Below are 13,412 nucleotides of genomic sequence, written 5' to 3' on the forward strand. Positions count from 1 at the left end.
AGGTGGGAGAAGGCAGGGTTCATCCTGCTGTGCTTGGAGTGATGGGCGTGGGGCAGCCGAGGTGGCCTGGTAGAGGGGTTGACACTCTGGGGCTGATGGGGGAAAATGGTTTGGGAGTCCTCTGCCAAGAGACGAAAGTCCTGGATGTCTGCTTTGATTGTCCTTTGGGGTTCTTACCGGGCTCACTCACCTGCCTGGCTTTGTATGTTAGCTGTGTTTCCAGAAGCCTGGCAGACCCTTGCCAGTCATCTTACCTGTCCTTCTTTCTCCTCAGCCTGCCTCTGGACCAGACCCTTCCTCGCCAGGGTCCCAGCCTGTCCCTGTCCTTCCCAGAAAACTATCAGACTCTTCCCAGGAGCACCCGGCACCCCTCAGGGGGCTCCTCGCCTCCTCCCCGCAACCTGCCGAGTGACTACAAGTACGCCCAGGACCGAGCCAGCCACCTGAAGATGTCGAATGAGGAGCGCCGGGCACACCGGGATGGCACTGTGTGGCAGCTCTACGAGTGGCAGCAACGGCAGCAGTTCCGGCACGGCAGCCCCACGGCGCCCATCTCTGCGGGCTCCCCGGAGTTCACCGACCAGGGCAGGAGCAGGAGCATGCTGGAGGTGCCCCGCTCCATCTCAGTGCCTCCTTCTCCCTCAGACATCCCTCCCCCGGGGCCCCCGAGGGTCTTCCCACCCCGGCGGCCACACACGCCAGCAGAGAGGGTCACTGTGAAGCCACCCGACCAGAGGAGGAGTGTGGACATCTCACTGGGGGGTTCCCCCAGGAAGGCATGGGGCCATGCCACCAAGGTGAGGCTCTGGAGTGCTGCCCAGCTGCTGGGGTCCAGCATTACAGTGCCGGCAACCCCGGATGGTTTGAACACAAATTTGAGCAGCTTGCAATGATGATAGGTATTAATGATAGGTAACAGGCATGCAGTACTTTCAGGTGTCGTGTGCGGTGCTGAAGGCTTTACTTTAACTCTTACAACAGCCCTAAGAAGCAGGTGCTGTGAGGATGCCCACGTCACAGATGAGAGACCTCTTGGGGCATTAGGAACTGAGTAACTTGCATGGGGCCACACAACTGGAATCTGCTTCCTTGCAGCTTGGAGGGCTGGAAAAGCTGTCCGTGTTGCATCGGTTTAATTACTTATTATAGCCCAACTTAAGTTTTAACTCTTCAAGGGGCTTTCACAGTTTATCGTTGCTGCAACCTGATGAAAAAGGTGCGTGTCCCCATTTCACAGATGAGGAGCGAGGCTCAGGGAGGCGTAGTGGCATGCCATGGGCCTCCCCGGCAGGGAGTGGCAGAGGCTCCTGCCTGGCCCTCGTTGTGACTTCTCGTTTCCCCGCCCGCAGAGCTCCTCTCACGTGGACCGACGCTCCATGCCCTCCTTGGGTTACATGACCCACACTGTCAGCGCTCCCAGTTTACACGGAAAATCGGTAAGCAGGGCTTCACCCCCCCCCTCCCCCACAGGTGAACGGTCTGTATAGCCTACAAAGGGGCCATCTTATTCGTGTTTCCCCCTGAGCCAGTCACTTCTGGTCTGCAGGGCAGCTGTCAACCCCCATTTTAGAGATGAGAACACTGAGGCTCAGAGAAGCCAAAGGACTTGCGCAGGGTCACCCAGCTGGCACTGGGTCCTTCCCAGGTCCCACGAAGAGCTTGGGGAAGTGGAGGAGAATGTGGGCTTTGCTTCTCTCTCGGCCGCTTTTTCCAGCCGCCTGTGTTTCCCCCGTTCGCTCCTCTCCTGGTCTTTGCTTTGATTAGTTAACTGTCTTCAAAGTGTGAGTCTGGGTGAGGGGCACTGTCGGTTGCTGATTTCTGGAAAAAGTACTTTCTGCAGCCCCCTTTCTGGCAGTGCCTTTATTTGTCCTAATGGCAGAATTAATGCAGTAATTGCTTAATGGCGTCACATCAGTGCTGCCCCCGCACGGGGCGAAGAGTAATTATAGCGTCGTGCTCCTGCAGTGGCTAATTTCCTCGTGATGTGTCTACACACCTGCAGCTGGAGCAGCTCTCGCTGCTTCTCTCCCAGTTACGGCGGCACCAGGCCAAGTTGGCCAGTGTGCGAAATTTCGCCGTCGTCCAGTTACTGCAGCACCAGCTGACCTTTCCCACCTGCCAGGTCAGCGCTGGTGGGCTCTCTCTTGGGGCCGGGGCCACCCCGGGGGCAAGGGCGTGACGCACGGCCTGTGTTCCCTTGTGCCCATGCTCTGGTCTGTACTTGCTGGCTGGCTCTCTCCCTCGTTCCCTGCCTGTTTGCTTCTGGATGCTATCGCCAGACGCTGCGGCAGTGGTGGGGCCCACGCCCCGCTGGGGAGGAGGCTGCATGCGGTGGGCAGGGCCTGAACTGTGGCTTCTCCGGCTGTGAGTAGTGACTGGCAAGCTGGTGTGTGTGGTCATGTCCAAGGGGCTGTGCTGGCTGTTGTCCTTGTTGCCACTTCGGGCACTCCTGGGATGCCGAAAGGGTGTGTCAGCCTGGAGGGAGAAGGCAGAGGGCCCTGCTGGTTGACAAAGCTGCCGCAGATCCCTTTTCCTGGAACCTGGGAGAGGTCAGGTGGGACTGGAACTAGTAGCACACAACAGGCAGTGGATCGAGAAGGGGAAGTGACTTGCCCGGGACCCCTCAGTTACATCTGAAACCCAGGTCCCACCTGGCATAGTGTTCTAAACTTTGCAGGACATGGGGTTTGTCTAGGCAGTTTGCTCACCCCAGCATCTGGAGCAGTTTAAAGAAGGTGCTGGTCCAGATGAGGCTGGTCCCTCTGAGCTGCACAGAAGTAGGCAGAAGATAGGTGGGGACGATGATGGGATTGTTGCCTTCTTACTTGCCCTGTTTTAGTGGGACCTGAGGGACTCAGGAAATGTATTTAGAAACATGAATATAAGGGAACCCTTACAGAAACCCTAAGTTGTGAATTTGGGTGATTTTAAAATAACCTTTATTTAATAACATTGATTTATTGATGATTTCATACCACTGCTATGTCCTTCTTTCTGCTGTGGAATGTGTATAGGGGACTGGGCTGATTAAGGAACTAGGGGTGGGTAAGGGGACAGTGTAGGGACAGAGATAAGATCTCGCAAGCCCCTAGAGCCCCTGGCAATGGTCCTTCCGGCCTTCTCATGTGGAAAAGCACTGCCTGAGTGTCCTTCATTGTCTCGTTGTGTGTGCGTTTTACATCAGAGCTGTAAGCAGGGACCCTTCCCAGCCCAAGCTCACCTTGGCGTGCTGGGAGTTCTCTTACTCTGCTGAGAAGGGGTTGCCTGGCCTGTCCTTCTTAAGTTTTCTCGCCTCTCAGCCTTCCAGTTAGCTCCCGTGGTCTATCACATGGGAAGCACGCACTCTAGGAAAGCAGTCTCTTCCTTATTCTCACTTTGCCTAGCACTTACTCTGAAGAACTCCCCAGGCTGTTGGAAACATACAAGCCAACTGTGGGCTGGCCCCTGACCTGGCCACATGGGCCCCCTGCTGGCAAGGAGGCCCAGACTTGCAGGGAACTTCCAGAGGCTGCTGGTGCTTATCATTCTGAAACCCAAGGCCCTAGGGGGACCTCCCTGGGCCACCTAGGTCATCTCCCTGCCTCCTCCGGGCATTTATCTACCCAGTCAGGGAGTCCTTTTGCCTCGTGCATGTGAATGACCTGGTGCAAAGATTTGAGGACAAGAACTGGAGGACTGGTAATCGATGGGACCCGAGCTCAGACGCAGCAGGTCCCCTTCCAGGGAGCCCTCTGTCGTCCTGTCTCAGGAGATCGCCGCCGCCTCAGTTGCACTGCTGTCCTGGCCTTCTGGTGGGATGTGTGCTGCCCCCTCCTTGCCATCAAACTGTCCCCTTTAGCTAATGAGGGGACAAGCTGGCTTTCCCCACAGTGACCTGCAAGATCCACCATGCTAAAGAGGGCTCTGAGCTGCACCGAGACATTTGTGCTTCCTCTGCGGCCCTGGATGTGTTGGTCTGCTGTGGCCGCTTGTCCCAATGCTGTGCCATGTGAGTGATTCACAAAGCCCCATGTTATGGAAGCCCTTGGTGTTCATAACTGGTTTCTTTCTCTCTCTGCTTCCTTTGAAGGCTGATGATACCTACCTCCAGCTGAAGAAAGACCTGGAGTACCTGGACCTAAAGGTGAGCGACATCAGGCGTCTTGCTTCCCTTGGACACTCACCTTCCCGAGAGTGTCAGCTCCTTTGTAGCCAAGCCCAAGCCAAAGACAGTGCAGGTCTGATTAAATCTGGATCCCAAATGGAGACGGCTGCTGTCTGAATCAGAAGAGTTTTATTTCTTACAGCCTCAAATTCTGGGCTCAGTTTCTTGTGAATTCTGCTGTTAGGTCTCTGTCTTACAGAATGAGGCCACAAGATTCTGATCTCTTCCTGTCCTTGGTCAGAACCCAAAGGTCCCGCAAATAATAACCAGTTGCTTCTTCAGAGCCTCCAGGGTGGAGGGCGGGGTGGGAGTTTGATTCACTGGGCGCCACTGATGTATGTCTTTGGTCACAAAGCAGGTCAGTGGATTGTTTGCCACTGGGGGAGAAGGTTCCGGGTGGAATTATGCGGCTCTGGGGGATGCCGTCATCTCCCACCCCCATTTAGGAGGTGATCCCTGGTCTGTCCCTTAGGTGATAAAGCTTCAGGCTCTCAATCAGCCTCCATAGCACAGAGAGCCTGAGAAAGAGAAAGCTGTGGAATCGAGAGGCACTCTGCCTGAAAGAGCTGCTATTGTTGCATTCAGGGGCACTCTGAAAGCTCCCACTGTGAAAAGCACTTCTTATGCCTGAGCCATGAAATAGACTGAAGGAATGTGACCTTTAATTAACTGCAGGTGTGAGAGGGTGGGTGCGGGGCTGTGGGAGGGCACCCAGGTGATTGCCACAGGGGGCATTCCTCCTCCAGTCCCCTGTGTACCTGGCTGGAGATGTTTTGAACACAGGGGTTGTCATCCAGCTTTAGAGAAGCAGGGAACGAACATGAGGTCCCATGGCAGCAGGTGGCGGGGGGTGCTCCCCACATTGAGGCCCATTTAGAAATCAACTAGTTAACTTCTGTCTCTATGAACCACTTGCTGTGTACCCAGCTCTGGAGATGCCTAGGGGAGATGCAAGAGTAAAATTGAGGCTCTCTGGGTTGGGGAAAGGAAATATCCCCAAACAACAGACTTGTTAACAATGAGTGGACAGAGCTCCAGCCCGGTGCTCAGAGCTGAGGTCACGAGGATCATCGGGGTGCAGTGCTGGAAAGGCTTCCGGAGGAGGTGGCGGTGTGTGGAGTCTGGGAGAGCCAGAGCGTTTGGGTTGGCTGAGATGGCCGGCATGGGGATGGAGGGAGCCAAGGAGAGCCAGGGTGAGACTGGTATGGCTGGGGCAGTGGGGGAGGTGGAGGTAGACCATTCACGCCAGATTCTATCCCAGGCTTGAGGAAGGAAGGTGCAGTGAACGAAAGTCTGACTTGGCTTTTGGACGTGAGCAAAACCTGGTTCTGTCAGATGCAGGACATTTTCTAGCTTACCTGGCGCCAGGAGGGTTGTACGTGTGGCAGTGATGCCTCAGGGTACAGAGTGCTCGAACGTGGCGGTGGGGGCTACATGTGCATTCAGGCCCATCCTCCTGTGCCCTGCTGGGACAGGGCAGGGTCCCTCCACCGTCCCCACCATCCCCACCTGACCCAGGGAGAGGTCCACCAGCCCCCCCAGTGCCATCTGCCATGAGTGCTGCCACAGCCCTGGTCCCGGCCTTCCTGCCCGCCAGTCACCATGCTGCTGTTCCCTCTCAGCCCTGTTCTGGGGCCATGCGGTGGGCGCAGAAGGACTCGTGCAGTGTCCACGTACCTGGGCCGTGACAGAGGCCTGGCTCAGCAGCAGCACAGGCGTACCGTGAAACCCTCCTCACGGCGCTTGACGCACAGCGCGAGAGAACTTCATGAAGTGCTTGGGCCAGAAAAGTGGGGATGTCCGTCTTCCCATTCCTGTTTGTATGGGATTGCCGAAACCCACAGTTGATCCCGGGGGAAAGATCCAGCTCAGCTTTGTTTTATTTCAAGATTGTAGAATTTGAGTTAAAGGGAATTTAGAGAGAGAGAAACTGAGGCACAGGATAGCAGAGCAGAGCCAGGAGTCCCCGCGTGTCCTGAGGGCCGACAGAAGCTTAATAGCAATAGAGGGTACGATGCGTGCCGGCCACGGGGTTTCCCTTCTGTTAGGTCGGTGAGCCCCGCAGTAGGTCTGGGAGGGAGGCGGTTCTGCACGGAAGCTCTGAGAGACAGAGGATTTTCTCCATAGTTACTGGGGAGTCAATATCTGCGTGTTGCTCTGGCGCTGAAGCTCATGCCTTTAATCACCTTGCCTCCCAGACTCTTAAAGTGCAGCTTTTGCTGCTGTGGAGCCAGAAGAATTGGGTGTTAAGTAATTGTGTAGAACTAACACTGGGGTCATTATGCCCCTCCAGAAATGGGTTTGATGTGACAGAGACAAGGTGTGTCCTTGGGGTGCGTCACTGGCTAGGAGCCATAGGTGCCCAGAACATTAGCAATTGGAAGTTGCCACTGTTTGCCATGAAAAACAGCTGTGTTGATACCAAGCTTTTTCCCTGGTCTTGTGGCTGTTACTCCAGTGTCTGGCTCCTCTCAGAACTGGTCCCCCAGGTGAATGTGCCAGCAGCCTGTGTGGGAAGAGAGGCTGGGGCTGTGCTGCGTGTGAGTCACCAGTCTGGCGTGGCTGCCAGAAGGCTGGCCCCACCCACCCGGCCTGCCGCCACGGGACGCAGTGCCCAGATCGGGAGGCAGTGGGTCCGCTCTGCTCTGACCAGCTGTGGTAGAGTGTTCCCAGATGTGTGTCTCACTTCAGGGTCCAGACAAGGGAGGAAGGGCTGGAATCAAAGGAGAAGCACTGAGGACCTGGGAGAGCCATGGCTGCGGAGTGTACAGGCAGGATGCCTTTGTGTACAGGTGTCTGAAACCCACGTCCACCTGCTAGGCCACAAAGGGGATATACATTGCGGGGCTCAGGCCACATTGTCACTGTTGCACTGTGTGCAGGTTGCCTCCACATGGCCAGGGAAGGCGGCTACCTGCAAATCCAAGTTCATTTCCTCCCAGCCTAGCCTCCCCATGGAGTGAGGGAGGGGTCCTTACTGGGAGGGCATGCTGGGCAGAGACAGGAAACAGCAGCTAGCACAGCCCCAGGGCAGGATGGTCGACATAGCCACAGGCTATAAAGCTCTGAAATATTTCCAGGTGCCTTCTGTGGCCCTAAGAGGGGATTAATACAAGTGGAGAGTGGCCACAAGCAGACTGGTTTCAGTTGAATAGAAGAAAGACTTTTCGAAAGGGCCACCAGAGGTCACAGTGAACTCTGTGAGACTGGGGTGCCGCTGAGGCCCAGGAAGCAGTGGGTGGAATGCAAGGCTGGCCAGGAACACCCCGAGGCCCACTGGCTTCCTGTGTCATGCTAGACAAAATGAGCTGATGCTGAGCCCAGCTGGGGCCCTTGAGACATTGAATGGGCCCGAGTATGCAGAGAGTGACAGTCACTGTCCCCACTGTCACCAGTTTCTTGTGAGAGGTCCCTCCTGGGTCCTTTGTGGGGAGAGCAAGGGAGGTGAGCCTGTCTGGAGAAGGACTGTCTCTCCATCCCCACTAGGTTGGCCTGAAGTCCCCTTGTCCCTGCCCCAAAGGCCACAGAGTTAAGGATCCAGAGCCCGTCATCCCCGCCACCGGCAGATACTTCCAGAATCAGCGGGTGGTGGTAGCTTCACCCCGTGCTGATGGGTTTTTTCTTCCTGAAACGAGCATTTCTGCTGCGGTGCCAAGGGATCCCACAAAGGCATGCTCCACCGTCTTAGAAGACACTCTGTTTAACGTTCTTTTTGGAAATGTTTACTTCTCTGGCATTTTACTCGGAGGTGTCAGGGTGGAAAGGAGTCCACGTCGATTAAGCACCTGTTTCTGCCTGGCAGCATTTGGGCACTTGGTGTTCTTGTCTCCCGTAATCCTCTCGGCACCCTCGAGCAATAGGAATTACTGTCCTCACCTTACCCCCCAGGAACCCAAGTCTCAGAGATGTAACTTCTACACCACTACACGGCTGGGATTCGAGCCTGTTGACTCACTCCACACCTGCCTCCTTTCTTCCACGTACCATGTACTTCACCTGCCCCTAAGGTGTATTCGCTGAATTGTACTTCTGGCATGGAAGAGCTGCTCTGCAGGATCCTGTACCCCAGCTGGACCTGAAGAGGGAGGGTGGGGGTCAGCTGTTGTCGACAGCTGGATGTGTTTTATGCAGCTCTGAAGCACAGCTGGAATGGGGAGATGGAGGGGAGGGGACTGCAAGCTGCTCAGGTGATGCCTTTGTAGGTAGAGTAGGTTGCAAGGTTTCAATCAGCTCCAGCGAGGCTCTTGTCCCTGGTGAGGCACAGGTCATCGGTGGATCCAGGTACCTGTCCTCTAGACCCTTCCTGACTGTTCCGGCCCGAGGTCAGGGCTTCTGTGTTCAGGCTGCGTTTCCAGGGTCAGCTTCTGGAGCAAAGTTTCTGAAGTGGTGGGCTGGGACACCACCCGCTTGAGGATCACCTGGGAGCTTAATAAATAATCGCAGACCTGGGGGGTTCTGTTGAATTAGAATCTTTGGAGATGGCACCCAGAATTGTGGGGATTTTTGTTTTTGTTTTTGTTTTGTTTTTAAATCAAGCTTCAGGGGGATTTTTGTGCACACTAAAGTTTGAGGTCTGTTGTTCTGGAGAAGAGATTATCAACCCTGGCCACGAACTGAAACAACCAGGGGAACTTTTTAATTGAGTGTTGGTGCTTGGGTCCTATCCCTTAGTGACCCTGATTTGTTGATAACACACAGGGATTACTCTTCAAACAAACAAACAAAACCCCCTCAGTGTCCCCAGTGTAGCCATGGTTGGGAAACCGGTTTCAAAGCAGTGGTTCTCAAAGTGTGCTGCCAGGCCAGCAGCCTCAGCAATACCTGGGCATTTGCTAGAAATGCAAAATCTTGAGTCCTGCCCCAGACCAGCTCCACGAGAACCGCTGGAGGTGGGACCCAGAAGCTCTGTGTACAGGGATGGGCAAAAGTAAGTTTACAGTTGTTTGTATGCAAAAAGACATGCAGGTTATGATTATTACAATAGGTTTAATAACTCAAAGGGTTGTTACTCACAACTGTAAAGCTACCTTTGCTCATCCCTGTATTAACAAGCCCTCCAGGTAATTCTGAAGCATGATAAAGTTTGATAGCCAGTTCGGAGTCGTGGGTCCCAATCCTGGCTGCACAGTTAGGGTAGCCCAGCCGGGCGCAAGCCCCACCCCAAGCCAACTACATTAGAGTCTCTTAGAGTGGGACTCAGACATTGTATTTGATAAAGTTCCTGGGAGCTTCCAGTGTTCAGGCCAGGGCTGAGATCCACTCCCTCAGCGGATCCGTAGTGGGTGAGGACATCTTCCCTCACGGGAGCTGTGAGCATTGGGGTCATTGGTGAGAATAATTATTTAGATGCAACACAGGTGTGGGGGGGGGCGCATCCAAGGGACCAGTGATGGCCCCACTCCAAAGTAGAGATCCGGTACCTCCCAGTGTGTGATGAGGGAGGACGCCCAGGTCCCTGTCGCCCTCTGCTGCAGAACCCAGAATGACGTGGGCACTGAGCTTGGCGCTGTCACGTAAACCAGCCTGCACAGAAGTCCTTCAGACAGAGCTTATTCCCCCTGTCCCGCATTTTATAGACCAAAGGACTGAACCCCAGAAAGGTCCAACAGCTGGGAAGCCGTGCAAGAGGACTGAGTCCCCACCACTGAGTCACACAGCCACACATCCTCCTTAAGGCTCCCCTCACCAGTTCCCCAAATTCTGTCTCCTTCAAGTGTTGTTTGATGTCTTACCTGTTACGTCTTGTTGTATTTACCTTTCTGTTTGGAACAGATAAAAAATAATGAACCTTTGATCAACGTGCTTTACAAAGTGCTGAAGAAGTCAGCACTGGGCTGTCGGCCCAGGAGAAGCGTAAGATGATCTGATCTGTGTCTCCGAGCGGGGCCATTCCATTGCTTCTGGCTCAGTGCCGATTCCATCACTTGCTTAACCAGGGGCTCTCCTGACCACCCCCAGGCTTCCTGCAAGTCATTTCGGTTTATTTCCTTTCTATTGAAGCTCCCTTCAGCACTTCGGCTGGTGCACCAGGCTGAGCCTCTCATCCGTGCTGTTCTGTGCCTCCATCTCTTGTGCTGCCGCGGGGGGCGGGGGTGGGGGTGGGGAGCTTGCCCAGCTTGCTGCCAGCTTGTGTCATGTCCCCATTGTCACTTGTCTGCCTCCATGGGGAGGCCTGACCTAGACAGACCAGCATGGTCGGGGGAGTCAAGCATGAGTTTCTTGGGAGGAGGGAGTGGTTGTTCCTGCTCACCTTGGAGGAGCTAGGGTGGCCTCAGATCCCACCGTGGACCTGGGGTTAAGGGGGCTCTTCTTTGGGGCAGGGTGTTGCTGTCTGGAGCTGGACTAGACCAAAACCGGGCCTCCCATCCCCGCTTTGGCTGACGCAGAACTAGTGCCTGAAACACGGCCAGATTTTGTTGTATTCCGGGAGAGTCTGTGGGTTGGGAAGCAGGTGCTCTGTCCTGTCACCCTGAGCCCTGAGGACAGGTGTGTGGGGGGGGCGTGGCGGAGAGGAGAGTAAGGTGCCTGGGTGGCCTTCAGTTCCTTTCTGATGCAGACACTCTTTCAAATGGAGAAGTGCCCATGACTTTCACTTTTTCTGGTGAAGTGCTGCTGGGGCCCCATAGTTGAAGTTTTAAATGGATTTAAACATTGATAATACAAAGCATGGTTTTAAAAGGAAACTTAGATGTAATACACTACTTGTGGATGTGCCTTAGTAGCCTCAACTCTCTGGAACAGAACCAAAGTCAGGAGGTTATAGGGCCTCTGAGCTGTGTAAACACAATCTCAAAGCCCAGCTCAAAAGCCGGTGGCCTTCACTCCACGGAGCAAGTCTCCCAGCAGCCAGCTCACCTCGTGTCGTTACATTCACAGGCTCACTAAGCAAACATTTCCCGAATATCCTCACTGTGGTGGGCTCTGGCTGGGCTTTGAGGATACAGAGAAACTAGGTCACAGCCCTCACAGTTACCCCTAATTAGGTTAGCATCTAGTGAGGGGAGATAGAACATTTCACTGATGTGCTGAGGCCCTCAGTCAGAGACGCAGGTGTGGGAGCATCTCCCTGAAGGGCGCCCAGCCCAGCAGGAGGGAGGGAGGTGGGGAAAGCAGCTATCCCAACAGACTCGGTCTGAGTTTGGAGTTTGGACTTCTAGCCCGAAGCACCTTCAAAGCAGCACATTAATAGGGGAGAAGAGGAAGCTGCTGCTTTGAAAAGAGGGTGCTAATATCCCAAGGGGGGAAAAAATACATTACATGTTAATCTAAAATGAAAATAAAAGCACAGAAATTTGAGAGCATTTAATCAAGGGGTGCAAATAGCCTTAAATACAAGCTTCTAAGAAATTCTGTATTACTGATTTTTTTAATAATGACTGATTCATCCCCCCAAAAGGTGGGGATACATTGAGTATATACCATATTTTTCAGACTGTAAGACGCACCTAGGTTTTAGAGAAGGAAAATAGGAAAAAGATTTTGAAGCAAAAAATGTGGAAAAATACTTAATAACATAAATAACACCCCATCCCCCAGTGAGCCAGGTAAGCTATATTCACACTATAAGATGCACCCCATTTCCTCCCAAATTTGGAGGGGGTGCATCTTATAGTCCAAAAAGTACGGTATTCACCATTCTGTGAAGGCAGTGAAGAGCATACTGTTAGTTAGCTTTCCATCAAAAAGTTTGAAAGATCCAGCTTCCTCAGAATGCCTTTTTTGTGTGGGATGCCTCACTTAATCCCTGATGGTGCTGGACAAACAGGCATCGCTCCATTAGATTCTCTGCCTGGCTATTTCAGGATCGAAAAGATGTCATTTGTAAAGAGCGTTAGCGAAATAAGGGGAAGAGTTTTGCTGGGAGGAAAAGTCCTCAAAGCATATCCCGCTTTGAAAATGATTTCTTCCTAGGAAACGAGCCAAGTGGCAGCCCCTTGGAGGGTAGGCAAGCTCTTTGCCTGCTGTTTTATTGAGGATGGTGGCGCAGAGTGAAGACTCGCCTACATTTACCTGCTGGGTTCCCCAAGTCTAAAGGCCCAAGTCCTGCCTGGGAAGTTCAGCTGTTTGCTGTTCACAAGGATTAGCTCCACCGCCCCCCTCGCCCCTTCTGCCCTAACAGAAGCCAGCACAGCCTGTGTGTTTGTGGATTGTTGCTGTCGTCAATGTGTTCCGTGACTGTGTGTGTACATATAATCTGTCAGTGTGAAGAGCAGAATTTGGCTGGAGTTCTGTTTTCCCCAGGAGCTCTGCAGCACTGACCTACAAGCATTTCCCTTTGGCCCGCCTGCAATGCAATAAGCATTTGCTGAGCGCCTTTCCGTGTGCCAGGCTTTATGCTCAGGGCTGACTTTAGCAAGATAAATAAGACAGTGGTCCCTGCCCTCTACTGTGCGACCAAAGGGAGCATGGGAATGGGTGGGGGCAGGTCTACAGCCAGACTGAGTCCTCAAGCCAAGGCATGGATGGAGAAGGCATTCTCTTTTGACCTTGCCCTTGCCCTTTGCTAATGATGATTGTCAAGGAGAGGGAGTATAGGACAGTTGGGCATGGGGGCGGGAGGAGCTTGAGTTCTGAGGGGAATGCTTGCCAATGTATTTCTGTTTCTGACTCACACTCACAAACTTACTGGACCTTCCAGATGGAGTAGGGGAAAAGCGAGGGCCTTCTCTCCAGCAGCTGTCTGTCCATCCACACTGGGACGCTCTGCATGCTACACACCACCACCTATCTTGGCAATAGTTAGCTACACCCTCTTTCCCTGGTCAAATCTGCAAAGTGGAGTTCAGCAAGACGGCCTCCCTTACACGGGGCACATTCAACCTGGCTCTTCCTGCCCATGGCCTGGCCATGGGGGTGCGCATCTGTGGAGAAGTGCCCCCTCCCCTGCACAGCTGTCGGCAAGGAGGTTTGGGGGAAATGAAAACAAGGGCTAGCTTCATAGGGGTCAGTGAGAGATGGGTGGCAGTGTGTCACATTGAGTCGAGGGAACAGGGACAGGGCAGGGGGAAATGTGGAATTCCACCCACCCATAAGCTGGGTGACTTTTGTCTCCTGCCTGGTGGTCTCCTTTCTTGAGAGGGCAGGGTAAGTGGTAACATACACAAGTATAGCCTACCCTTACTTATTCAGGGGTCAGTGAAAACCCCAGCCAGGAATTATCCAGGTTCCTTCTTCCCTTGGCCAGGTCCTCTTCCCATATGGTTAGGGTGGGGAGGCTGACCTTACTCACAGGGAGGTGGGCTGCTCAGAGACTTCCTTAAACTAAGGC

The 13,412-nt window shown here is 53.7% G+C and overlaps 1 protein-coding gene across 15 annotated transcripts in view; it reads left to right on the top strand.

Moving 5' to 3' along the window:
* The window catches only part of PLEKHA7 (pleckstrin homology domain containing A7), a 202,681-nt gene that overhangs the window by 162,832 nt on the left and 26,437 nt on the right, over positions 1–13,412 (top strand). For all 15 annotated transcript variants that reach the window (XM_053925428.2, XM_053925420.2, XM_053925434.2 and 12 more), the window contains 3 exons: positions 275–797; positions 1,350–1,436; positions 4,070–4,123. In XM_053925428.2, the coding sequence (XP_053781403.1) occupies positions 275–797; positions 1,350–1,436; positions 4,070–4,123 (664 nt within the window). The remainder of the gene's footprint in view (positions 1–274; positions 798–1,349; positions 1,437–4,069; positions 4,124–13,412) is intronic.

Source organism: Desmodus rotundus, chromosome 5 (assembly GCF_022682495.2).
Source record: "Desmodus rotundus isolate HL8 chromosome 5, HLdesRot8A.1, whole genome shotgun sequence".
In the NCBI taxonomy this organism is placed as follows: Eukaryota; Metazoa; Chordata; class Mammalia; order Chiroptera; family Phyllostomidae; genus Desmodus; species Desmodus rotundus.